The sequence below is a fragment of the Drosophila elegans genome, unplaced genomic scaffold, assembly GCF_018152505.1.
Source record: "Drosophila elegans isolate 14027-0461.03 unplaced genomic scaffold, ASM1815250v1 contig_183, whole genome shotgun sequence".
Lineage (NCBI taxonomy): Eukaryota > Metazoa > Arthropoda > Insecta > Diptera > Drosophilidae > Drosophila > Drosophila elegans.
In genome coordinates this window covers 10,689,172-10,714,979 of record NW_024545550.1, presented here as the reverse complement: position 1 = coordinate 10,714,979, position 25,808 = coordinate 10,689,172, and the positions used below count along the sequence as shown (strand labels likewise).

The following is a 25,808-nucleotide window of genomic DNA, read 5'->3' as shown; positions in this document are numbered from 1 at the left end:
TATTCTCACTTTTGGTAAATTTATACAAAACCTGGTTTCAAAATTTGTTGTAGAATAATAATTAATACTTACAAACAACGCCCTCTATCGGTAGGTGGCAGAAGCTTATTTTACATGTACCTTACGTTGTAATGTAACTAGTTCTTGTTTACAAAATAGTTCCCAAGAACTTTTGGATCTGGTCACACTTAGGCCAAAAACGCGCCATAATCAGAAGAACAAATAATATTGTTTATTTATGTAAAAACCATGGAAAAAAGCGACCAAATAGCGGATAAGGATGATGAGGCGGAACTGCCACAACCCACTACAGCGATTTCGGGTCAAATCAAGGCCATTGCTAAGGACACAGTGCACAAAATCTGCTCCGGACAGGTAAACTCTACATCTTTTTAGTTTGTTTATGTTTGTTTATCTTTATTAATTAACAATTACAGGTGGTTCTGAGTTTGGCAGTGGCTGTCAAAGAGCTGGTGGAGAACTCCATAGATGCGGGTGCCACACTGGTGGAGATCAAGCTGAAGGATCAGGGATTACAGGGCGTGGAGGTCAGCGACAATGGCAGTGGCGTAGAGGAAGTGAATCTGGAGGGCATGAGTGAGTTCTAGGATCTTCAATATGCAAGAAGAGATTGTTAATCCTTTCCCCCTCGCAGCTGCCAAGTACCACACTTCGAAAATCAGGGAATTCGTGGACCTGCTGGGCGTGGAAACCTTTGGATTCCGTGGGGAAGCTCTAAGTTCTCTATGCGCCTTGTCGGACATGGTCATCCAAACGCGGCACGAGTCCACTGAAGTGGGTGAGTCCTGGTCATGGGAATACCGTACTCTCCAGCTTACTGAAACCACCTCCTAATTTTAGGCATCAAGGTGGAACTCGACCATGATGGCAGGATCAAGAAGCGTTCTCCCTGTGCCCGTGCCGTGGGCACCACTGTGAGTTTGACCAATCTATTTGCCACCCTCCCAGTTCGTCGTCGTGACTTCACCCGCAATATCAAGAAGGAGTTCACCAAGATGTGCCAGATCCTGCAGGCCTACTGTCTGGTCACCAAAGGAGTGCGCATCCTGTGCAGCAATCAGACGCCCAAGGGCGCCAAAACAGTGGTGCTGCAGACGCATGGCAACCATGAGGTGCTGGCCAATATATCGGCCATATTCGGAGCACGCCAGGCGGCGGATCTGGTGCCCCTAAAGTCGCCCTTTGAGCAGGGTCAACTAAGCGAGGCGGGATTGCGGGCCAATCTGGAGTCCTCCGCAGATGCAGCCGACACCACTTGCTCGCAAATCAGCGCCGAGGATGTGGAGCGTCTTAACCAGGCGGACTTTCAGCTGGAGGGTTTCATTTCCAGCTGCCGACATGGCGCTGGGCGTTCTAGCAGAGATCGCCAGTACTTCTTCGTCAATTCTAGGCCCTGTGATCCCAAGAATGTGAGGAAAACAGCCCATGGAAAAGCTTTTATACAAAAAATGTTAACTATTCCAGATAGCCAAGGTGATGAACGAGGTGTACCATCGCTATAATGTCCAGCAGCAGCCTTTTATCTACCTAAACATTGTGACTGCTCGCTCGGATGTCGATGTGAATCTCACGCCGGACAAACGCCAGTTGCTCATCAACAATGAGAGGATTCTGCTGCTGGCTCTGAAGAAATCCCTGCTGGACACCTTTGGCCAGACGCCAGCCACATTCCAGATGCAAAACACCACCATTGTAAGCATGCTGGAGCCAAAACTTAAGCAGGAGAAAACCGAATCCCCCAAAGAACTTGTCCAGGAAGACAGGAATGGAGAAGCTGACGATGATGATGTGCCCATTAGCTCTTCGCAGAGGTTCATGGATGTGCTCACCCAGTGGCGACGCACTGGCGATACCAAGGGCACGGCACCATCAGTTCCTGTCAAGCGCCGCTGCAGTGAAACCGAAGAGTTGGCCACTCGCTCCATGAAAATGCAAAAGATTCACACTTTTCTCAGTCAAGAGTCGCCCAAGGAACAGACTTCCAAGTGCGAGTCGGAATCTGAAGGAGCAAGTGATAATGAAAAGGGAAAGGAGAAGGAAAACAAGGAACAGGGCTGTAGTCTTGATAATAGTTTCCTGAACTTGAAAGAACTGGCTAAAGAGTCGGAAGGTAGGAAATCATTTAATAATCCTTTATCCAATAACTAATTTAAAAACCTTTTAGCCTATGACCTTTTGACGAAACCAGCCAAAGAAGCTCGCATTGATTGCAAAGTCTTTACACCAGTTAAAAGCCGACGTAGCATCATAGAAATCAAGCCAGAACCCAAGGCCCTGGCCAAACAGAAGTCCCCGCCAGAAAGTCATCCAGATCCGCCCAGCCTAACCCAGTTATCCGAAGAAACCGATATTGCCAGCGATGATGATGACCACATTGAACTGCCCACTCGCATAGAGTTCGATGAGGAGGAGGATGAGGGTCCGCCGGCCAATTTTTCAAACGGAGAACTATGCACCACGCTGGAGGAGATTGCCTCCTCCTTGAAGGCCCAGGAGCAGCAGCAGCGGGATCGCAGGGCACGAGCCAAGCTGCAGCGTCTGCGATTCAAGACCGAAATTAATCCGAACCAAAACAACAATGCGGAGGCGGAGTTGCAACGGGAGATCGGAAAGGAGGACTTTGCCCGCATGGAGATCATAGGGCAGTTTAACCTGGGTTTTATCATAGTCAAACTAGAGGATGATCTCTTTATTGTGGATCAGCATGCCACCGATGAAAAGTTCAACTTTGAGACGCTGCAGCGCACCACTCAGTTGGAGTATCAGCGCTTGACGGTGCCACAAAATCTGGAATTGACGGCTGTTAACGAAATGGTGCTCATTGACCATCTGCCTGTGTTCGAAAAGAATGGCTTCAAGTTCGAGATCGACCATGAGGGTAAGCTCGGGATTTATATATAGTGTCTTTACTGAAGAATTCTTTGATTGCGCAGCACCTGCTACAAAAAAAGTGCGTCTGCTCGGCAAGCCGCATAGCAAGCGTTGGGAATTTGGCAAAGAGGATATTGATGAACTTATATTCATGCTACAGGATGCACCCGAGGGCACCATTTGTCGACCCTCTCGAGTAAGAGCTATGTTTGCTTCACGAGCCTGCCGAAAATCCGTGATGATTGGCACTGCTTTGAACAGGACCACAACAATGAGGCGACTTATCACACAAATGGGAGAAATCGACCAGCCTTGGGTGAATATTATAATGTGTTTTTGAACAGAAGAATATGTTTAAACAAATGTCTATCTATCAGAATTGCCCACATGGACGACCCACAATGCGTCATCTCATTAATATCACAATGTTAGCAGACAATGATGAAGATGAGGAGGAAGCTACTAAACCTCAAGAGAATCTAGAATAGTTATAGGTCATAGAACAAAGCATGAAACAAAAGATTAGTAATTGTTGCAGTTTTTATTTTATTTAACTTTTCTTTTGAGCCACTAAGTATACGTCATTGTTCTGTAAATGCTTACTTGATTAACGATTAAACGACAGGATCAGACTTACAACTAAAGACAAATACAAAGGTTATCACTTGAGTATGTCTAACAAGCTACTCGTTTTGTTGTTTTGTTTAATAACTATTACTAGATCGTACACTAAATACACTTTATATATATATATATATCTATAATATTTGAGAGGCTACATACTTTCGGGTATATGTGTGCTATGGCTTAGTTTTGATTACAAAAATGCTGCTCATCTTTTTAGTGACTATTCGTAACTAGAGTCGGCTGAGATTCAACGATTTGGCAAACAGTTTACAACTCAAACGTCTGTCGGTTGTCTTTCGTAATTGGCCATACACAACTTACGCTATTTATAATTCGTATCTTACAGCTGTCGTATCGTATCGTACACAAACAGTTACACAATCGTAGATCCTAGAGTTTAGTGTTTAAAACTATAAGTTTGCTAAGCCACAAGTATAATTAATCGCTACATTCGTCCTGTTTAGTGTATAAAATGCATGGCACCCATAGGGAACAGAGTTCGTTGAGCAAGTTACCTTAGAACACAACACTACAGTAACTTAGTGACTACATCATATATGACTACAGCTACACTTTGATTCAATATTTTTCATTTGTCATTTGTCATTTCGATTCCAATTTTCCAGATTTTGTTTCGTTTCGATTCGATTTCGTTTTTCGTTTGCGTCGTTCATACATTTTGTAAATAAAAGGCAACTCATGAACATTTTTGTTTTCAACAACAAGGGACCAAGGGCCTCACGCTGATTTTCCCATCTCACGTTAACAAACTTTGCAGGTGGTTCAGTTCTTAGGTGTTATATATGTTTGTCGGATAAGTTATCTTTGGAAACAAATAGTGATTTGTCACTGAAAACTGGGTGAAGACAGGTGAAACTGGGAGAAACTTTTCAAAAAAAACTCAACAGAGAAAATCAACGCTTAGTTTGTTAAGTTTTAAATACATCCTGTTTTCGTTTTCCTGTTTCTACTGAATTTGTCGGAAACGGAACTTCTTAAAGTTTAAAGCTTTTTCTTTTAGTTTCAGAAATTCTATAAAAAAAACAGGTTCCTTTTCCGCCAAATTCTCTAAATAAGAGCCCTACAAACAGGATCATTACTAGTCCTTTGGTTTCTAATTTAAATCCACAGTGGACCAATGGTTTCCACTATAATGTCCAGCACATCCTGACGGCCCATCTCCTTGAGCGTCAGCAGGAGCGCCATTATCGTGTGCGACACCGAGTTGGAACTGTTACCGGGGCAGCTGTTCGCCCTGCACTCCCACAGGTTGAGGATCTGTTCGGTGGGCGAGGCCTTGGTGGCAAAGTAGGCGATGTACCGATCCGTGTTGAGCTTCTTGGCCAGCAAGCGCCAGTCCCGCTCGTCCGCCCGCGGAGGATCCAGGGCGGCGCAGATCAGACGCTTGGTGGCATGCGGCAGCTGGACAAAGTCCATCACACAGCTCTCGTTCACATAATTGCCCTGGCGATCGATCGAGATGGTGGTGTTCGTCGTGGAGGCCAGCTCCTCCGCCGAGCCGCTCATCGAGTGGGCTGGAATGTTGAAGGTATAGTAGTCATCCTCGCTGCCCTGGCCAAAGTCCACGCACAGGGTGTTCTGGTCCTGCCGCCGCAAGCTGAACTCGCAGTGCAGGATGGAGTTGTTGCTGAGGATGTGCTGATAGGGTATGGCATGCTCGTAGGGTGCCGCCGCCTCCACATCCGCACTCCGCACGCGGATGCTGAGGTTCCGGCTGTTCAGCGAGAAGGCGAACACCTGACTCTCGCCGAGGAAGCTGCCGCCCAGCTTGGCCTCCACATTGGCGCAGATGTCCCGGCTGTTGGGGAAGTCCTTCACCACGTAGATGCGCAGACTGCAGTTGGCACTGCTGGGCGGGGTGTGCTGGCTGAACGCCAGCAGCTTCATCTTGATCGAGGGCTGCTGAACGCGCGGTTCCGCCACCACGGTAAAGTGACCCAATTGCTCCGTCATGATGAACACATGCCTGGCCTCCAGCTGAACAAACATGGGTGTGTTGATGGTCTCCTCGCCCACGGACACGGCCCGCCGCCAATTCACACTCAGTTCGTCGTGCTCACTGTCCGCATGGTAGATGTGCACATGCCACTGCTCCGGAGCCACGAGGCAGTGGGGAATTTTCAGGATCACCGGCTTCACGAAGCTGTAGTTGCGCGGCGCACTGTGCACCACACTGCTGCACAGGATGGAGCTCTCGGTGGCGCAGGACACGCGGCTGCACTCGTCGCTCAGCAGCAGCAGGGACACGTGCTTCTTCAGGTGCTTGCCAATGGCGTGCTCCGGTACAAAGAGCAGCAGCTCTCCGCCGTAGAGGCGCAGCTGCCCTCCCCCGCTGCCCAGGAGCTCGTAGCTACTGCTCTTCGAGGCGTTCAGTATGGACAGCTTGCCGTTCATATCAAAAGTGGAGTTGGCTGTTGAAGAAAAAGAATATTATATATACTGGTTAGAAAAACGTACTCAATTTAAATATTTTTCCTTTGCGATTTTAAGTTATTTTAAATATGAAAATATTCAAATGTTTTAAAATTTGACATTGATTAACTTGATTTTAATATCTGAAAATTATATTACTTAAAGTATTTTTATATTAAATCCTGCCATTTAAAACGCATTGTATTTAAAATGATGATTTAATATATAAATTAAATATAAAATATAAAGTATTAAATGTGGAATTCAATACTCTGATATTTATTTATACTATTTAATTTTTTATTACTTACAGGTATCTGCGGTGGAGGATTCCCCGGTCTCGGATAAGTAATCCACACTCAAATGGTCTATGGGATTTGTATAGCTGAAAAGGAGGAGCAATCCATAATTATTAAAACCGTCTTTTATAAGTCTTTTGGCTCATAAAAGTTTTGAAAGTTAAGGATACTGGTAAAGAAGAGAAGATTAAAAAGTTTATGTCTACACATTGTTAAAAAGCAGCAAAAAATCGTATGGTGGAAATAACTTTACTGTGAGTACCTAATATCCGTGACAAGAATATTAAAAAGCGCATAACTATACGCGGTCTTAGGCGAATTTTAATGACTGATGAGTCATATAAAAATGTTAGTCCCCTTGTGCATGACAATCCCTTAACTTAAACAACTTAGAAGGACGGATATTTAAAAATATTAGGAGTTTAAGAAAAAATGAAATAATATTTAAGTCCTCTTTAAATAAAAGCTATATAACTGAAGACTCATTAAACATTTCTAACCATTTCATTGTAGATATTAAAAAAAAGTTCACAATAGAAAAAAGATATGTCAAAAACCTAATAATGTTTAAGCCCTTTTCAAATAAAAGAAAGGGAATTTAAAGAACTTCTATGAAATCGAAGATAATCCCCACATATTAAAATGGTGCCCTGTTTATTTGCAAGTTATAAAGTTTATGGCCAGAGTATTTACACCATATTGTATCTGAATCAAGACTCAAGAGTAACCAAAGGATAAAAAGGACATATAAGAGGGCAAACTAATAACATTTATGGCTTATTTGTATACTCACTTGGCGGACAGATTGGGCACATCGTAGTGGTGCTCGGTGACGCCTCCGCATCCGATGCCCATGCCCATGCCCATGCCCATGATGTGCTCGCCGGGCAAATAACGATGTCCGGGATTGACGTAATCGTATCCCATGTTGCTGGCCTCGATGTGCATGCGCATCTCCTTCTTTTCCACGACGCCGGGCATATAATCCGCGTCCATTACTGCAAACGGAGTCGGAATACAAACGGTCAATTGCTGGCGGCGAACGCAACACGCAACAGCAAGCAGGACGCAGGAGGAGTCCTGTTTGAACTCACCTGAGCGGGCCATGTTGTAGTGGGGATTGGCGCGGATGCCACGGCGGGCGCAGCAGATGAGCGCCGTCCCAAAGGCGAAACACACCGCGGTTATGAAGGCCAGTCCCAGATAGAGCGTCCAATCGAAATCTGCAATGGCGAAACGATGCGCATTCATATTAAACTGCTGAATCGGCTGATTATACCCCGTAATCTCAAACAATGGAAGGTATATTTGTTACTAGACTCACACATAAAATATGTAACAATCTATTTATCAGCATTAAGTATTAAAGGGATTATACATTGGTTTTTGAAAAAATTAATTTATGTTTTACAATTTATTGCTTTAAAAATAATACAATTTTGTATAAAAAAAAAACAATAATACAAACAATGGGGGTGCTACAGAAATCACATTTGTTTTTTAATTATTGATAAAGGTGCCTAAAAGAATCGTTATTTTTCGTAGTAAATCCATTTGAATTTCAGATTCAAAATATGTTGTGTTACTCATTTTGCATACTCTTTAACACCCTTTTTTTGCCTTTTGATTTATTTTTCACTTGGCACTACGTATTTCTCTTTGTTTCAACAATCAGGACTTAACTACTGAGTATTTCCCAGCTTATCATCGGAAATGGTCCTTCAAAATCCGTTCACCTTTTACAGAACTGAATGGCAATAAAGCCAGCCTGCCTGCAATTCCAGCCAGCGAGCCAAGATGCTGCCAATGCCGCCACCCCATTCCAATTGCCAATCTTTGTGTGTTTGGGCATTAAAAAAAAAAAAAGAAAAAAAACGAAAGATTTCTGCGTAAATCCGCCACCCTCATGCTTTTCAGGATGCCTGCCAAGCGAAATCCACACATTCATGGACGTTGAGTCAACCCGAAACCGAAACCATACATACCATACCAAAAACGAACCGAACCGAACTGAACTGAAGTGAACCAAACCGAACTGAACTTTTCCATAACCAAACAGGCATCCGCATCCTCTCTCACCCATTGTCATCAATCCCGAGCAGCCATGCGTATCCGTATCTGGCGGAGCAGAGCAATGTATGTCTGTATTTAATGTTTTATGTTTGTATGCTCATCCCCAGTCCAGCTTCGTCTATTTCGCATTATTATTCGCCGGCGGCCCCCCGTCGCCAGCAGTTCAGTTCAGTTCAGTTCTCCGACATCCCAGTAACCATTCCCCATCTATATGCCCATCTCCATGCCCATCTCCATGCCCATCTCCATGCCCATCTCCAGTACTCCCACCCATCGGACGCCCATTGTTGCGCTGCCTGTTTCCGCTGCTGTGATTGTTGTCGTCATTGTTGCTGGCGCTGGCGGTGACTGGTTGGCCAAAAAGGAATCGCTGCAGCGCAAGGAATTACTCTGTATATATTATGATTATTATGCCATAGAAGTAGGGTTCTAGCCCTGTGAGTGAGTGGGTGGATGGGTGAATGGGCGGTCGGACGCATTATACAATGTATGAAATGAGCAATTATATTCGCTGTAAATCAGCGGCAGAGCATCGGAAACAGCAGTAGAAGTAGAAGTTGAAGCTGAAGTCCCTAGCATCCCCAACTGGGATACTCCAAGGATCTCTTTTGGATCTCAGGGCTTTCGTTTTCCCTTCGCTTTTGTGCATTTTGCATGCTGGTTTTTACTTTTCAGCTTTTTTCCTCTTTTTAAATGCCTCCTGCATGGGACATCAAAAGGGGATTCGTCTCCTTGGCCTGACAAATACGCTTTTAATATCAGATGGTTGAGTACGAAGAGCTGCTGACAATGGGCCAAGATGAAGCCGCAGGTATCGGTGGCCCCAGGGATTTGCCCCGGATTGGTATGAGCTTTGCCCAATCGTAATAAAATCGAAAATAAGCTGCACTGTGTCGTCGTGTCGCTCTTCGTAAACTTTTCAACAGGCAATCAAATAAAAGACAAACCTGCCAAAAAAAAAAGGAACCCCAGCCAGAGTCCTTGTACCCTGATCCTTTCAATTACACACTGTGACAGCCATCTAATTGATCCCCATGGACCGCACAAAACTATGTTTGAGTTGGGTCAATCGCACAATTTTACTCCCACTCCCCCACCGCACACACAGAGCATTGAAAATCGAATCGCAAACAGCAACAATGACACGGGAAAAGCCCTCAATTTGGGGGTGGCAAATGGGGCAGGATGTGGACTCTGATTCTGATGCTGCTGTCTTCTGCCGCACGCCTAATTATCTGGCAAAGCACATAAACCCTTAGCCAAAGAGACTTGTGTGGGACGACTCTCCACTTAAATCTCAATTCCAAGTGCTGCTGCTGCGATTGATTTGCGACGGACCCTTCTTCGATTGGATTTGGTATGGGTATGGGTATAGGTATGGCTATGGGGATTGGTACTGCCACTGGGAGTCGGAAGTTAAGAGTTTAGACTTGGAGGGGTTTTTTGGGGTGAACTGTCTCTGCCCAGCTTTCTATACTTTCTATACTTTCTGTTCTACTATATATATATATAAATAAGCTCGTGGCCGTGCACAAACAAATGCACTTGGTTAATTTCCCATTGTGACAATCAGCGTTGAGTGCTCGGCTTTTGTGTGAGGCATGGGTTGGGTTTTTGGAATCTGGCTTCTGTTGTCTAACTGTCTACTTTGTTGCTCCAGCCGGGCTGGCTGGCATTCATCCTTGTCATAAGCATAAGCATGGACTACTGCTACTATGTACTACTCACCATCCTTGCCAATCTGGCACTGTTCGCCGCGGCATTCGGCCGTTTGTATGTCTTTTCCGGCGCACAATGATTTGCCATATCCTGGGATATTGTCGGAACTGGAGCCAGTAGCTTCGCTGGGGTTTCCTACCCCGGTTCCTGTTGCTCCCGCTCCCGCTCCTCCACCTCCTCCTCCTGCTCCCCCTGAGGCGATGAGGGCGGCCATGCCCACACCGGCTCCGAGGAGCAGATCACCGGCTTCCTCCGCCGCCTCGGAAATCTGAGTCTGGCCCTGAGTCAGGCACTTCCGGCGACGCACTTGAATGCACTCCGCGGAGCAGATGCTCCAGTCACTCCACGCCGACCAGCGGGCCACTGCAAATGGATGGTGGAAGGGCAAAAGCACAGGCAGTTTAGAAATCAAAAGTCATATTAACATGATTTAGCACACATTCCCGACAGCGGCACTCCCCGGGTCATATATCACGACTAGGGAGCAGGGACCACGGAACCAGGGACGTGGCCATCCCCCCTTTTTAGCCTCTGGATGCTGCCACTCAATTACGCTCTAATAGATGGTCCATGGGGAGAAATCGAAAGTTTGTTCCCACCATAAAATTAGTGGGTCTTCCGACTCCGACTCCTCCTCTTACGTCCCTGATTCTTTTATTTTGTTTCCATTTTACCCCCCCTTTTACGCCATTGGCGACGCCTCTGTTGATTTTGGAGGTTTGTGCGTGGGTGGGTGAGTAAAAGTGATTGTCATTTTAATGCTTTTCTATTTTCGCATTTTGCCTTGCTATTTCAATTTCCCTGCTTTCTTTTAGGGTCGGGAAAACGGAAAGTCCGAAAGCTAAACAAAAAGCCAAAAACTGTTCATGGTGTGATGCATGCCAATGGCAGCCGAAATATATGTTCGACAGCAATGCACTGAGACAAAGTAGTAATGTAAATAAGTTTTAATAAACTAAAGAACAAAAAATGTATTTAAAATATAAACGGTAAAACAAAATTGTACGACCAAAATGGATAAATAACTAAATTATAGTACATTTAAATTATGTATTTAAAATATTAGCTGCTTATAAAATTGTAGAGCAACATTTTGAATTTCATAAAATAATAAATAAATAATAAAAATAATAGTCAAGAATATAATTATTCCGAAACGATAGAGTAACTTAAACAAAAATCTGTTAAAAATAAGTTGCTGTTAATATAATAAATTTCTATGAGTTGTGATTGTCGATATGTAAAATTTAACTAAAATTTAAATGTATTTATTTAATCATTTAAGAAACTACATTTTTTTATATTTTTTAAACATTTTAGAAAACATCTTATTTACGTCCATCTAAAATATTTTAGAAATCCCTTATGCTTACTTCTTTATAATTCAATAAAAATCGAGTAAACTTTTATCATCCAATTACCAATTCCAGATGTAGTTTTTCCCTGAGTGTGCACACATACTGATATAAATACATCGGCATTTGGCACTTCCTGTTTTGGAAACATAAAACCACCCCCAAAAAGGGCGCCCAGAATTCCGGGCTTGTCGCCAGCCATCATCACATTGCCAGGCATTTAGTTTTCCCCCCCTCTACGCTGTGCGCATCCTGATCAACCCCCCATCCCTGGACGTATCCTTTTCGACAACAGCCCAGTCCGGCCAGACTGTTGCATGAATCAGAGAGCGTAAGTCGTGGTAAGTGATTTTTAAGTTGCTATCTGCCGCAGTGACGTCACTTGCGACCCCGCAGGAAAGTAAGTCACTTCAGTTAAAGTCAGTTAAAGTTCCTTTTTTTGGGGGGAAGTCCCGAAACGAATGACGCCACGCTTGGTTGGATGCTGATTCTGATGCCTCCGGTTCGGTTTAACACGATTGTTTATTGGATTGTTAAGGCCCCAGTGAATATGGGGGAAGCCCAACTAAAAAATTTAACTGTCGTCGGCTCGTTAAGCATTCAATTTTAACTGCTCGAACACAATGTCGTATTGAATCCTTTGGCCCCCATTCCGGGAAGCCCCATCCCCATCCCCATCCCCATCTCCATACCTCCCGGGATGCGAAGCCTTTGAGGGAAATGCACATTGTCGGGCTTTCGGTTCAACTTACTGCGCTTACTCGACGAAATGTCAAATCCATCAGGGCTCACGATTTGAGTGTCCTCTGTTGTTGGCAGGCGACAGTGGCGACAGGACGTCAGGACGACAGGACGACGGGATGACGGCGTAATCATAGGCGTTGGTGGGCGTGGCGGCACGACCATAAGGTTGACACGGTTCCATGGGGATGAAAAGTCGGCAGATTGAAGGAGTCCGGACCAGAAAAAAAAAACGGAAAAACGAAAGCCAAGCGAAATTTAAAATTAATTTTATGACACACTTTTCATAGAAAAGAAACACCCCCGACCACAATGGCAGTGGTCCCCCTCTTGACGACCGAAAGACCCCCTTCTGGAGTATATATACTCTCGTATATACCCACTCCCACTCCCCCCCACTCTCGTTCACAGTCCCATTTGCCCCGCTTGTCTGTCAACAATTGCTCATTGCTGTGCCCGCTGTGCGCCTGGCCAAGTATCCTACGAAATCTCCGTGTGGGTGAGTATCTGGGCGAGCACTACAATACAATACAATGCAATACAATAAATTTACATGAATAAAAGTGAAGAGTCTCAAACACATGCCGCCCGTGCGTCTGTCAAAAAGAGCGCCCCATCCACCACCAATGCACCGCACTCCATTCGAAGCCATTCCATTCCAGATTTCATCCTCGGTCCCAAGTCTCTGCTCCCTGCTCATTGCTCCCTGCTCCCTTTCCCCCCGACTTCATTCCTTTGTCACCATTTAGTCGGTGGCACGCCGACGGCAGGCGTTCCCGCTCCCGTTCTCCGCTGCCAAAGTCGGCGGCCCAATCTATCCATCTATATACGCACTCGCATGTGGAGATATCTGTCGTCGGTCCAAGGCACCGAATGCGTGTTTAAAATGAAATACTCAGCACTCACTCAAAAATGTATTATGCCATTGTTCGCACTGGGCATGGTGACTATGCCGAGGGGTTCGTCTATATTTAGTATTAAGTACATGTATTAAGTTATTGTTCTTTAAAAAGAACTTGAGATGATGAACTCCAAACTGTCAATAGTTTTGGCGATATACATATATAAACTTCTGTTCCAAAATAATAAAAACTTGAATTAACTTTTTCTATACTTTCATTTCTGCATTCTAAGTTTTATCAATAAAAAACAATTTTTTTAAGAAATATCTTATTTAATATATAAAGTAAGTATCCACGCAAACAATTTACCTCTTTAAATTTTAACTCTATCGTTTGACTTTTACCTAAATATTTAAAAAAATGTAACAAGATTAAAGTTAACAAATTGTAAAATCACAAAACACGAACTCCAATAAAGTTGGGATTAGATTCTAATGAACCAAAAATGGAAATATTCCATACTAATCCTGTACGCCGCAAATCAATTTCAATACCACTCTAATCATTTATGTAAATCCTATCCCATTTGGATTATGATAATCACTGAAATCCTTAGAGTATGCCTAGTTCGCATTGACCCTTAAGCTTATCTTGTCTTTTTTCATTTTATTTTACTTTTTTTATTGTGGAACGCCCTCTGAACTTTTGCGTTGTGCAGTGCTTTGTATTTTGGACTGTCCTTGCCACTCTGCACCCCCTCCGTTCCCCTCCCCTGGCGCCGCCCATCCTCCCTGGTGTGAAAAATACGCGTTGTTCTCGACGCTCCAGGAGATGTATCGACAGAGTCAGCGGGGTGGACAAAGGGACTTTGGGTAAAAGGGGATGTGCAGGTGGCGCCCAAGTTGGAATCCCGACCGCAAATGCCATTTAAATTGACAATTTTCCTGCTGCCTCACCAGCTAGCTGCCTTAAAGCTTGCCAACTGGCACCTTTCTCAACCCACCAGCGAAACCCGTATAATGGGCGTGTTGGCCGCAATTCGTTGCGCCCACAATTTTGCGGATGACCGCAGGAACGTACCTGGACATGCGGCGCAATCGGGGGACTTTTGGATCTGGGGGCCCGGACACTGGGCGCCCCCATTCAATGGCATTGGATTGTTGCAGGTTCGAGAGCGTTTGCGTCCCTGACTCGGTTTACCAGCACACTTGCATTCACGCCAAGGACTCCAGGTGCTCCAGCCACCGTTGACTGTGGCATGAAATCAGAAATAAAACAATTAAGAGCGTTATCGACCAGTAAAACGGGCATGAGATTAACCGGTGCTTATAGACAAGAACTTATCAACGGTTTAAGGTTTAAAAATGTACCATCTAGATTTAACTTGGTTCATCGTTGAAAATTTGTTTTTAATAATTCAATATGTTTACAACCATAGCTCATTACTTTTAGAAGCCATGTTTTTAAAGATACTTGCAATGTTGCCATGACATTTTAAATTTAATAAAATCTAATAGGTTTATATTTTGTGGTTTTCATATATAAGAAATTCAATTTATCTACTTTTTGGAATGCTCTTCAAAACGAAATTTGGGCTTACAGAAAAGTGTAGGATTAAGTTAAAATTGTTTCCATTAAGATATATTTTAAAGAGGCTCCTCAAGAACCAAGATATTGTTCACAATGATGTTCGTATTCTAAGCTGTAAGTAATGGAACAAACTTTTATAGGGAAAATTTTCTTAAGAGCAACCAAAAATCTTGGACAAGTATTAAAATACTGTGTGGCCTTGTATCTGTGATATTTGTATTCTAATATGTGTTATTAAAAGTAAATGGATATTCTTGGTTATTTTTACTATAAAGAGTAACGTGTGATAAAAACGAACTTTAAAATTCATGACTGTGCCCTGGCGCCCTTGAATACTGACCATAAACGATGAGCACGGCGGAATCGGAGACGCGCCTGCCGGCTATATTCTCCGCACTGCAGCTGTAGTTGGCCATGTGCTGCAGGGCCACCTGGCGAAAGGTGAGGGTGCCGGCCGAAACGCTGATCCCCGGCTCGCTGTCCGCCGTGATGACCGCGTTGTTCTTGTGCCAGGTGAGCTTCGGTTCGGGGAAGCCGCCGGGTGGCTCGCAGCGCAGTTCCGCCCGACTGCCCAGCTCCAGGCGCAGCGAGGTAGGCGACTGGTTGAAGGACTTGCGAATATCTGTGGTGGGTGAAAGGACAGATGCCGGATACCGATGTAGATATAAATATAGATTCAGATACAGATACAGATAGGGGTAAGCTAAGCGAGGGTCAGTTGTTGACAGGAAGCCACCCCTGGCCAAGGTGCAATGCTAACTACAAAATGTACACTTTAGTGAACATGCAAAAACACTTGAAGAAAATAATTGGATAAGTTGAAACTTTATGCAGAACAAATAACTTAAACTTGTAATGTTTAAGCTTCAAACCTTTCATAAAAATTCAGCTGTTGTAATTGATGATCAGTTGAACTTTTTAATTTACAATTCAATTTTTTACAAAAAGCATTTAAGATATATCAAATTGTAGGTTAATTACGATTAGTTACAAGTCACTAATAAAAGCTCTTTGATTATGTGAGCACATTTTCTTAATTTTGAAAATAATTATTTTATCAGCATTATAATATTACTTTTAAAATAGTGAACATGAAAATTAAATCTATCCATAAGCAAAGATTCTTGATAATTAAATGTAAATTCCTCATATTGATTTCAATTTGAATGACTTATTGTTTTTATTTTATAGTAACCTTATACTAATAATTTATATTCTGACTTTTTGGAACAAAAGCAGAGACATTATGAATACAACTGAGTCAAAAAAAAAGTTTTTATTAAAAAATGTATTTATGCAAGCTAAAGCTTTAGTTTGTAGCTAACTTTTAAATCTTGTAAGGTGCATAGTTTTGGCAAACAACTCATATTTTTTTATTAGTGTACTCACAGGCAATGTGGACGGTGGCGGCCTGACTCTTGACCACGCCACGCGACGACCAGGCGTGGCACTCGCACTTGAAGGGCCCGTCGCCGAAGAACTCGTCGACCAGGTCGCGGTGGATGGTGGCGGTGACCTCCTCCATGTTGACCCCTGTGTGCGGGTCCACGTGGGTTTCGTGCGTGGAGGGCGGCGGTTGCGAGCTGCCGCTGCACTTGAAGATCACCTGCAGCGAATGCGAGGCCTTGCACTTGAGCACCGCCGGCCGGTTCTTGACCACGAACACACTCTCCGGTTCGATGAGGAAAATGGGCAGCGTGTTGCTGGCCTCGCCGGGACTCAATTTGCCGGTGTTGAACTCCTCGAGGAGTATGCCCGATCCCGCTGCCGCTCCTGATGATCCTGCCGAGGAAGTTCCCTGTGGCGGCCTGGCATTCTCATCCTCGCTGCTGTTGCCCAGCAACTCCACGTGGTTCTTGTGCGGGGCCGACTCTTCGGTGACCAGGGAATTGGCGAAGGGGGCCATGGCCGTCAGCGGGTCAATTGCATCCTCCTCCAGGGAGGCGGACAGACTGCCGTAGTCCAGCTGCGGCAACTCCCCGGAAACTGGCAGCAAGAGGAGCAGGATTAGCTGCAGGCTAACCAGCAGGGCAATCACATTTCCGGCTTTATTAATCACCGCCATGCTTCGCTGCTGTCAGTTGGCCCGTCGTTCGTCGGAGGTGTCGTCCTGTCCTGCGCTTCCTGTGCAACTGATGCACCTGCAGGGACACCTGCAATTGCAACTGCACTAGTCGTTCCTGCTGCTGCTGCTGCTGGCGATGTGGCAAGCTAGCTGAAGGAGCTGGCATTAGCATTAGCTGCACACTCGCTCCGTCGACGTGGTGAATACGATCTGGAAAGTCAGATAAGAAACGCCAGTTAGCTACCTTTTCTACTTCGGCCAGGTAATTTGCGCACTTGGCAATAAGGCGATTATTTACCAAGCGGTCTGTCAAGCCACGAATGTGTCCATGGCTTGACTAAAGTGTTCATATCTTTGACGTACACGCTTGGCATTAACAAACTTATGGTCTCGGACTTGGATTACCCTATCATAGACGACTTGTTTATACTCTACAGACATAGAAATATTGGTTTATTGGTGGTTTCACTTGTTAGTTTAGATAATCAACTTAATAGACCAGCTATTTGATAACAAATAGGCACCTTAAAGTATTTATATTAAATTATCAAATAAAAATATTATCAAATAAACAAGTTAAAGTAGTTTTCTTGACAGTACAAAGTATGGGTATAAGTATAAACAATTACACAACTCAGTTTCCAAAACTTCAACCTATTTTAGTTGCAGATGGTAATTCGAGCTATGGATGTTCGACTGTATAAAAGATACTCCTAGCTAAACACCTGCCGTTTTATTACGTAAAACCCTTTTCCCAAATCAAGAATAAAAGGTGTCAGTTTACGATCACATTCTCCAGAATCCAAAATGCTTTAAGGGTGTCTTAAGGGTCTAATGAGAAACCCAAATAATAATGTAACAATACCCTTCCATTAAAGATGCTCTCTTCACGAAGAAAACTATCTGAAATTGTATTCCCGTGTTTAGATATCATTTCCTGCCCTGGGAAGGCCCTACTTCAGTTCACTCCGATTGCAATCTGCTGACAGGATCAATGGAAAAATGAAAATGTATCGTCTGCACTTAGGGACACTTCCTGTCCTGCCACAGCACAATCGATGAGTTGTCTCCATCAATCAGGGGACCAATACGCCCCAACGGTCGACCAATTTTTTAAGTGTAGGGCAACGTGGTCACAAGTTACAAAATATTTCCCATTAGCCATGCAAGTCATGCGTCAGATTCTACGAATCGCTGGTACCTAATCGAAATATTAATAACAGGTATAAGTATGCCCAGCCACACTGTAGTTCTCTGGGCACGGGCACAGGCATGGGCACAGGCATGGGCACCTAGGCGGTTCGTTCAGGACGTGGTCTCCTCCACGGGCTGTGGGAAAAGCGCCTTTTGTCTTTTGTCTTTTGTCAGAGTTATTATGTGGTCGGTGGTGTTGGACTAGAGTGGAGTGGACTGGAGCGGACTGGAGTGGGGGAACACGGAGAAATGAAGGAGGCATGCCTGCACGAACACCGCGATAAGTCCGGCCCCCGTCTTTTAGCCTAACTTCGAGTTGGAGTTTATGCGTTTGTCTTTGTAATTATGTATTAATCATGCATAAGTTTAAACTCAAAAGCAGCCCTCCGCTCAAACTCAAATTTTATTGCCGACGACGACGTGGGGCCATTAAAAGGCACATCAAGTAAAAGTCGATATGTAAATTTTGCGGAAACGCTGATATGTGATAAGTGATTATGTTCGGGGAGGTGGAGACGGAGACGGAGACCATGCGCCACAGCTCACAGCTCACAACTCGAACTCAGCCAAATCAGAGGTACCCAGTAGCAGCCGTGACCACGAATCGTAATAAAATATCGGGTAATCAGAAGTTAAAGGGAAATAATACATTTGATGGGTCGTCATCATCGTTTCATTCGGCTTAAGCGCCTTTATGCGTAATTCAATTGGATTTACAGGGTGCTTGTGGACACTTGAGTGTCTGTCAATATTCTCCTTCGTGTGTGGATGGGATGGCGAATGGTAAATGGTAAATGCTATATGCTATATGCTATATTTGGAGTGTGGGCGGGCTCAGCTCTCATGTAACTGACCAGATTATAATAGTATTCTTCCGGCTCTATCCGCTTTGTTTTGTGTGTGCATTCAATTATAGATGGGATATTGAAGCTCGTTGTGTTTTCGATTTGTCTAGACTTTTGTTTGACGAGGCCGAGATTGGGCCACATTGTGTGCCGGGCTCGGGCTGCTTAGCTAAATTACATTTCGGCTAAAGTAAATCGATATCGCCATCAGCGAAAATCGAACACTGATTTTCAGCTCTCATATAAACAAAGCTTATTTATTACTGCAGCAGCAGCTTCTGTGAAGAATAATGCTGAATTGAAGGCACATATTGACATGACAACGGAACCACTGATGGCGAGATTAATCAAAGTCTGGCACATAAAATGCCCCGATTCAATCGATTTGGAGCCTGCCTTATCGGACCAAAAGCTTCAATGTTCAGGGGTTGAGGGGCATTGTACATTACATTTTAATAGATTTTTAATGAACTGAAGTAGGCCAAATGGATTGTAAGAGGCGCTTATCAGCGACATTTCATTGTCTGCGGGTGTACTTTATAATCGAATGGGTTTTATTTATTGAATGCAAACTTGTCGTTGGCAAATAAAAAACATGCATTGATTTTGGCACGCAAGCATCCGGGGAACCCCCCTCCACTTCCACTTCCTCATCCTCATCCTCGCAATGAATGACTGAGTGACAAACTGTGGGACACACACGCACATGCACTGAGCAATAAAATGTTTTCGGAAATTAAGAAATTATTATCATGTTATTCTATACTTCACAGAGATAAAGTTTTGTATTGCAGAGTGCCACAAATGTACAAATGGTTTAAGCACTAATCAGAGATTGTCATTCAAAATAAATAAACTTTAAATTTAATTATAACTTAGTAATGAGATAAGTACTCAGCTTGTACTGCAAATCAGAGTTCAGAAAGGTTTTGTGCAGTGTTAACTTTTCAGACTGGAGAGGGATTACTGCGTTTGACTGAATGGTATTAAACAAATTTATAAGCCACTTTCAAAGCTTTAATGGCTATTGATTTTCGCAATATGAGCTTTGTTTGAATAAAATTTTTCTACAAATTAAAAAGTTGCGAAATTTGATGGCTGCTGAGTTTCGCAAATTTTTGTTTATAAACATTAAATTTGTTTTTGTTTAAATTCATTCAGCTAAGAGCTAGAGAATTAGGGCATTTGTTGTTCTTATGTATGAATTAGACTTGGAATATTGTCGTCTTTTAAAAATAATATATAGTAATATATATGACGGATTGCAGAGCCAATGAAATCCCCCCTTTTCAGGTCCTTTTTTTCTCTGTGCAGTCTTTGAGATTTATGGCCAGATACGCGAGTTGCGTGTGCATGTAATCATCCTATATTGTGAGGAGAGACGCCACCGAAGTCCCGCTGAACTTTGATGATTTCCCAAGCTCTCGGATTCCGCGGAGGCGGAGAAGGTGGATGAGATTGTGTCGCCGGCACTTGCTTCCTAGGCAGTCAGCCTGAATGAATGGGAAATGCGAATGGAAGACTGCGTGGGATAATCGGCGTCGTATTCAATTTAATTTCACAACTATTGCGGAGTCTCTGCGAAGTGTAGAGGCGGAGAAGCCCTTCCTGTGCCGAATGAGAACTTCCAAGTGAACTCCAAGAACTCAGATTCGGTTGCCATCATTCGGGGGATGAGGATGTGGATGTGGATTGGGCTGGGGGATGGGGGAATGGGGGATGGGGAACAATGCCAGAACACACAAAACAAGTGAGCATTCTATAAAATAATTGATGACTGACTGACTCAGTTGCTTGGCAGCAATAATTTTTATACTTCTGGAGCACTCGCACACACACTCTCGAGCACTAAAATCAAATGCCACTCGAAACGCTGCGCCAGTCGCTTTGGTGACTGCCCTGAAGTGGATCCATGGATGTGTATGTGAATGTGAATGTGGCTGTAGATGTGGCTACCGCAGATGCCGCTGCCTCAATTGCGTGTGACTTGGTCTTCTGCTACTCCTCCTTGTAGTTATGTTGTACAATCGCCGGAACATCTGTAGCACAAATGAAATCTTTAATGCCCAAGGGACCGTGCTGGTAACTCTGAGGCATCTGTATTTCACATGTTGCGCATTTTGCCCACACACTTACTACACACACTGCTCACTCGGCAACTTGAGACCTTATAGAGGCAGCTATTGTGAAGACTCAGCTCGCTTCGCATTTTAGGTTTCGGGCCACGCTTGTCTTGTAATCAAACAATTAAAGATGATTTTAATTAATCTATTTATAAAATCCTCCCCCAGTGCCGCCGTCATAACTGCTCAAAATTGAATGCGACGAGCGTTGCTTGATCGAACAACTCAACGGGGGATGCGAAACGACAACAAACATCTTTAAATTAATTAAGCGTAATTGTCGAGGAATTAGAAGTAGAAACAAAAGTTTCAAGCATGAGTTATGGGCCTGAGATATAGCATACATGTTACTACAAAACACACTAGATACAATCGTTGAATGATGTGGGGGAGGAATAGGAGGGCCAGCATACTTGTGCCCGTCTGCATGCAATAAACAAATTATTTATGATTCCATCAGTTGCCTAAGTAGCACAAACTGAACAAACTGAACAACTGATGACGGCCCTTATCATTTGTATCGTATTAGCAAAGTTCTAATGTGTCCGTTTCCAAACAAATGATGCCCATGGCCTAATTTATGTTGCCAAAACTGGTGCCACAAGATGCCAGCTGATGATAGCCAGAGAAAAACAGAAAAACAGAAAAAATAGAAAAATAGTAAAGAAGTAAAATAGTAGTTGCCTACGCAACTGCCCAAGATGCAATGATAAGAGCTCGGGGGTAGAGAAAGTTCTGCCAGTTTCAGACTACCTAGGCATGTTAATTCCCTCTTGATTCTCACCGGCATCGATCGGCTCGGTTCAATCCAACGATTTACGACGGTAAGCCCGGCTGCGCCCTTGCTACCAGCGGCTACCTACGTTCGGAACAAAGCCAGTTGCCGAAAGAAAATGAAAAGAGCCTATTCTTTCTCTTCGATCGACATCTAATCCAGTGCTAAGACGCGTCCCGGTCCCATGAACCCTGGCGGAACCTATCGAGCCCATACGACCTCTACATATGTTGTAGAACGCTGGAATGACAATTAATCACCTCAGGAGTCAAAGATGTTCATGCAACGTTTCGTTCCCATGTCCCCAGGTCCCGAATATCGAAAGCCGAGCCCTTGTTTGCCGTTTGCCCATCGCAGGGAACAGCTGTATCTGTATCTACGACAGGGTTTGAGTTTCGATTGCTGTGCTCTTGCACAACCCCTAAAATTATGACTACTAGTGGGCCGAGTGTGAGAACTCGTGAAGGGGTAAGAGTAAGAGCTGCGCGTAAATTGTTAAAAAGCAGAAACCAAAGTGTGAGTCCAATCATTACGTGCATTTGTCAAGGCCTGAGAATTGTTCCGAATGTCGCTGCTGGTTGTTTGAAACCCATACCATTTTTTACCATACCAGAGCATAATACCATTCCATTTCGTCTGTCTGTCTGTCAGTCAGTCGGTACGTCAGTCAGTCAGTTAGGACGTTTCGACGTCCAAAGGGGATCATTATATGCCAATTGGCGATTGTTTGTTACCCATTCACCGACCCACCAACCCACCAACCCACCAACCGACCCACCGTTTGTCGCGGAGGGTTGGTAATTGCAATCCACATTTGAATTTACATTTGAATAACGGTTACAGGCCCGAATTATAACTGTAATTGCGGCATGTTGATCGCGGCATCCCGCCGGCCGGAGTTGTTATTATAATTGTAGCTGCATCTTTTATCAATGAATTGAGTGCTGCACTCTCATGAGGGCCTCTCGACAGCCGCCCGTTCACCCCCCATCCCAGTGTGTGACAAGAAAAACAAAAATAAACATACTGAGAAAAAATATATATTTTAGGAATCGATCTAGAACCCCGAAATACAGTCTTTTGATTTCAAATTATAGTAGTTTCATATAAGTATTTATGGGTGTTGTAAAAATCATATGATCTGTATACTTGAGTTTTTAATTAGCTCCTGAATGGATAAACAGATGTTTAAAATATAACATTAAAAAAAAGTAGTCTTCAAAACTAGTATAAATGATTCAAACAAATGAGATAAGAAAAGAAACCTTATAGCAAAAACAATTAATATTTTTCAGAAGCTCTGATTAAAAATTCCATAATGTCTTTTTTTCCTGTGCACTAACACACACCGTTCGTCTCACAGCAAATACACATGGCTAAGCGCAATCATAAAATACAAATAAAAATAAAAATACACGACGGCGTTCAAAAGGGCACGCTTTTCATAATAAACATTAGCGAGCGGCTCTTGGTTCGCCCTGTAGGCCCTGTGGCCCCCCCTACTCCCCGCGGTCACATGGTTCGAGGGTCGTCCGATCCGCTCCAGTCGGTTCCGTTTCCCCCCACTCCCCCGCAAACGCTCCTGGCTCGCTTGTTTGTTTGTGAATTGGTCGTCTTTAGTTACACTTGAATACGTTTTGTGTGTTGTCACCGTAGTTGTAAAGTGTGTGTTTGTGTGTGTGTGTGTGGGTTATGGTTAGCTGGTCCTGGTCCTGCTTCTGGTCGGCACTTCACTTCACCTCCTACTCAATGCACTTTGCACCTTAAAATAGCATTGCAGTGGCATACTTAGCGGCGCAGGAAGCGACGACGGCCGACAACTGCAGTGCGCCGCCCCTTTGTGTGTCCTGTTTTTATCCTGTCCGAGCAACTGGGGTTTCTTATTATAGTTAAGCATCGCTACTTACCCGGTGTCTCGCTTTTGTTGCTCCCGTTTCTGCTGCAGTGCGACCAAAGGAGCGGGCTGTTGTCTTAGGAGCCAACATGTATCCAGATCCAGTTACATATCCCCAGTCCCCTGAAATCCTTGCAGAGGCCACTGGTGTGCTGTGTGTGTTTGGGTTTGGGTTTGGGTTGTTGTGTGTGCTTAGGACATCTGTAACCTTATCGCCTTTAGTTTACTTGTCTCCGCTTACACTCATTATGACGACAGAGCACTTCACTACGCTTTTCACTCAGCACCGAGAAGATATCCTGCTGGTATTGACACTATGGCACAAGGTAAGTTATCTCTATCCCGCATATAACTATATATCGCCGTTCACACGATCTCGCACTTGGTTTTCAATACGCGCGCGCTCGAATATACGAAATTCGAAAACAACCACTGCGTCGAGCCGGCGTGCGTTGCGTCCGTTTGCTTCGACGTTTTCCGTTCAAGTGAAACGTGAATTGTTCGTGGCCAGAGCAAAAGGCACCAGCGACATAGAGCCCTGCACTGGGAGAAAAATCATCATGAAGTCAGAAAATAACACCAAAAATTCTGACCTTAGAACAAGTATTTGTAGGTTTGATATATGCATTTTGGAAAGTGTATAACTTGACAATAAATTACATTTTGTTATTATTTGAATTTCTAATTTTTCTTACTCAAGCAAAACCAATTGACTCAAGAATAATCAATTTTCAGTTATTTCTACCATTAATTTATTTCCATGTTGTATTCAAATGTTGTAGTTTATTATTAAAATTTTGTCTTTTAATCTCTTATAACCAGTTAACTTTTTTTTTAAGTTCTTAGTTTTTAGGTATAAGAAGTAAATAAGTAAGCTAAAATTAATATTTAATAAATTTTATTTCTTAGTCAACATCGGAATTGTTAAGAATTGTTTTTTAGACATGCTGCCTATTCTTTTTCTAAGTGTAGTTGCGCTCTTTGACTCGGAGTGGCGCTCTCTGTCTCTCTCTCTCCCTCGCACGCAGCATCCCCAGGAGGAGCATGCTGTGTTGTTGTTCTTCGCAGCATATGTGCAGGAAGTGGGGGAGTGGGAGCCCAAAGAGAGTAAGTGAGAGAGAGAACGCTCTCCCGTTCGGACGCACTTTACGACGTGGACGTGGATGTGGATGTATAGGTACGAGTATGTATATTGGCTCCTTGGCTATTTTGTATCTTTCCTGCCTCCGCCCGCGTGTTGTTGTTGTTGTCGTTGTCGTTGTCGTTGTTGCATTCTAATTTTACGCACTGGATTCCTGAGATGCTTTCATATTCCATTCCCGTTTGATGATTTATCGACTGCAGCAGCAATTAAAAGGCCTTTAGCGCTGCTTTTTATCAACTCGACTCGGTGACATTGGAGTTTTATTTATATTTTGTTGTGCGCGCACACACACACCATCACTAAAAACACTACGCACTCACACACACGCACACCTTAGCCAGGAGATTTTTGTTGGCTTTGATTGCCGTTTTTTTATGCGTTAATTCTCGTTATTTCACTTGAACTTTACCATTTATTGCGGTTTAATTGCACATTTTATAAGCCAGACATGGTTTGCAGTTTTCCCGACGAAACTTTTTTGTTTTTTTTCGGGGAGCGCATTCCTTCGGCATCACTCAGTCACTTTGGCTCAAATTGGAGCCTGTGCTCCCGCAGATTACTCCCGCCGGACAGTGTGACCAGCCGGCGCCAAGGGCTCCAATCAGGGTTGAAGGTTTTCCGGGAATGACTTTGAATCCTTTGGCGCCAGCTTTCATAGATAAGAAAGCTTGTTCAAGAGAAATACTCACGACTTGTGCTTAGAATCTTGGTAAAAATATGTTATTTTTCAGTTTTAACTTAACGATAAACACAAATGTATATGCAACTAAACAGGCAGCCAAGCTTAAGAGAATTTATTAAGGAAGAATTTTAAGGCAATTTTACATGGAGAGCAATTTATATATATGTGTTAAGAATCGTAATTAAAATATTACGAGCAGCTTAATCGCTATTACAAAATTTCATTAGAGTTCTCTCTTTCGGGAGTGTACTGTATGTCAATTAAAATACTTTATTAAATATATTGGTATTTCATTCATTAATAATTTTGGTTTTTGGCGACATCTAGCGTTCGGTTTCCAAACTTTAGAATTTTACATTTAATCTACTTGTGCTTACTGTAAAAAGCGGCAGGTAGAGGAACTAAGCTAAAAATTATGTTTGCCCGTGTTGCCAGACCAAACAAAATATTTAATATACAATCTGGTAAAATGGACTATAAATGTGTACCCAGGTACTTAAATAGGTACATGTGTC

The 25,808-nt window shown here is 43.5% G+C and overlaps 2 protein-coding genes across 3 annotated transcripts; one reads left to right on the top strand and one right to left on the bottom strand.

The window, feature by feature from the left end:
- Positions 1-194: 194 nt before the first annotated feature.
- LOC108144575 (mismatch repair endonuclease PMS2) lies at positions 195-3,433 on the top strand. 2 transcript variants are annotated; one of them, XM_017269566.2, is made up of 8 exons: positions 195-375; positions 438-597; positions 656-799; positions 862-1,430; positions 1,486-2,131; positions 2,186-2,899; positions 2,955-3,208; positions 3,270-3,433. In XM_017269566.2, the coding sequence occupies exons 1-8, from the start codon at positions 250-252 to the stop codon at positions 3,378-3,380; spliced, it is 2,724 nt and encodes a 907-aa protein (XP_017125055.1). In that variant the 5' UTR covers positions 195-249; the 3' UTR covers positions 3,381-3,433. The 2 variants fall into 2 exon arrangements, with proteins under 2 accessions (XP_017125055.1, XP_017125056.1); XM_017269567.2 differs by having other exon boundaries at positions 3,053-3,208; positions 3,270-3,387.
- LOC108144574 (netrin receptor unc-5) lies at positions 3,422-25,142 on the bottom strand. The gene is made up of 11 exons (XM_017269564.2): positions 25,021-25,142; positions 23,481-24,010; positions 15,961-16,846; positions 14,912-15,193; positions 14,062-14,232; positions 12,151-12,204; positions 10,053-10,406; positions 7,346-7,474; positions 7,045-7,249; positions 6,264-6,337; positions 3,422-5,951 (listed from the first exon to the last, which is right to left on the bottom strand). Exons 3-11 carry the CDS (start codon positions 16,634-16,636, stop codon positions 4,639-4,641), a joined length of 3,258 nt encoding a protein of 1,085 aa, XP_017125053.1. The 5' UTR covers positions 16,637-16,846; positions 23,481-24,010; positions 25,021-25,142; the 3' UTR covers positions 3,422-4,638.
- Positions 25,143-25,808: the final 666 nt, after the last annotated feature.

What these genes read in the sequence shown, in the direction of transcription:
- LOC108144575 (XM_017269566.2), top strand. Translation starts at nt 250, where the DNA reads ATGGAAAAAAGCGACCAAATAGCGGATAAGGATGATGAGGCGGAACTG. An exon ending in ACTGGCTAAAGAGTCGGAAG is followed by an intron (nt 2,132 to 2,185) that starts GTAGGAAATCAT and finishes AAAACCTTTTAG; the next exon opens with CCTATGACCTTTTGACGAAA. An exon ending in GAGAAATCGACCAGCCTTGG is followed by an intron (nt 3,209 to 3,269) that starts GTGAATATTATA and finishes TCTATCTATCAG; the next exon opens with AATTGCCCACATGGACGACC.
- LOC108144574 (XM_017269564.2), bottom strand. Translation starts at nt 16,636, where the DNA reads ATGGCGGTGATTAATAAAGCCGGAAATGTGATTGCCCTGCTGGTTAGC. An exon ending in CGCCGTGCTCATCGTTTATG is followed by an intron (nt 14,233 to 14,911) that starts GTCAGTATTCAA and finishes TTCATGCCACAG; the next exon opens with TCAACGGTGGCTGGAGCACC. An exon ending in CATTTCGTCGAGTAAGCGCA is followed by an intron (nt 10,407 to 12,150) that starts GTAAGTTGAACC and finishes ATCCATTTGCAG; the next exon opens with TGGCCCGCTGGTCGGCGTGG.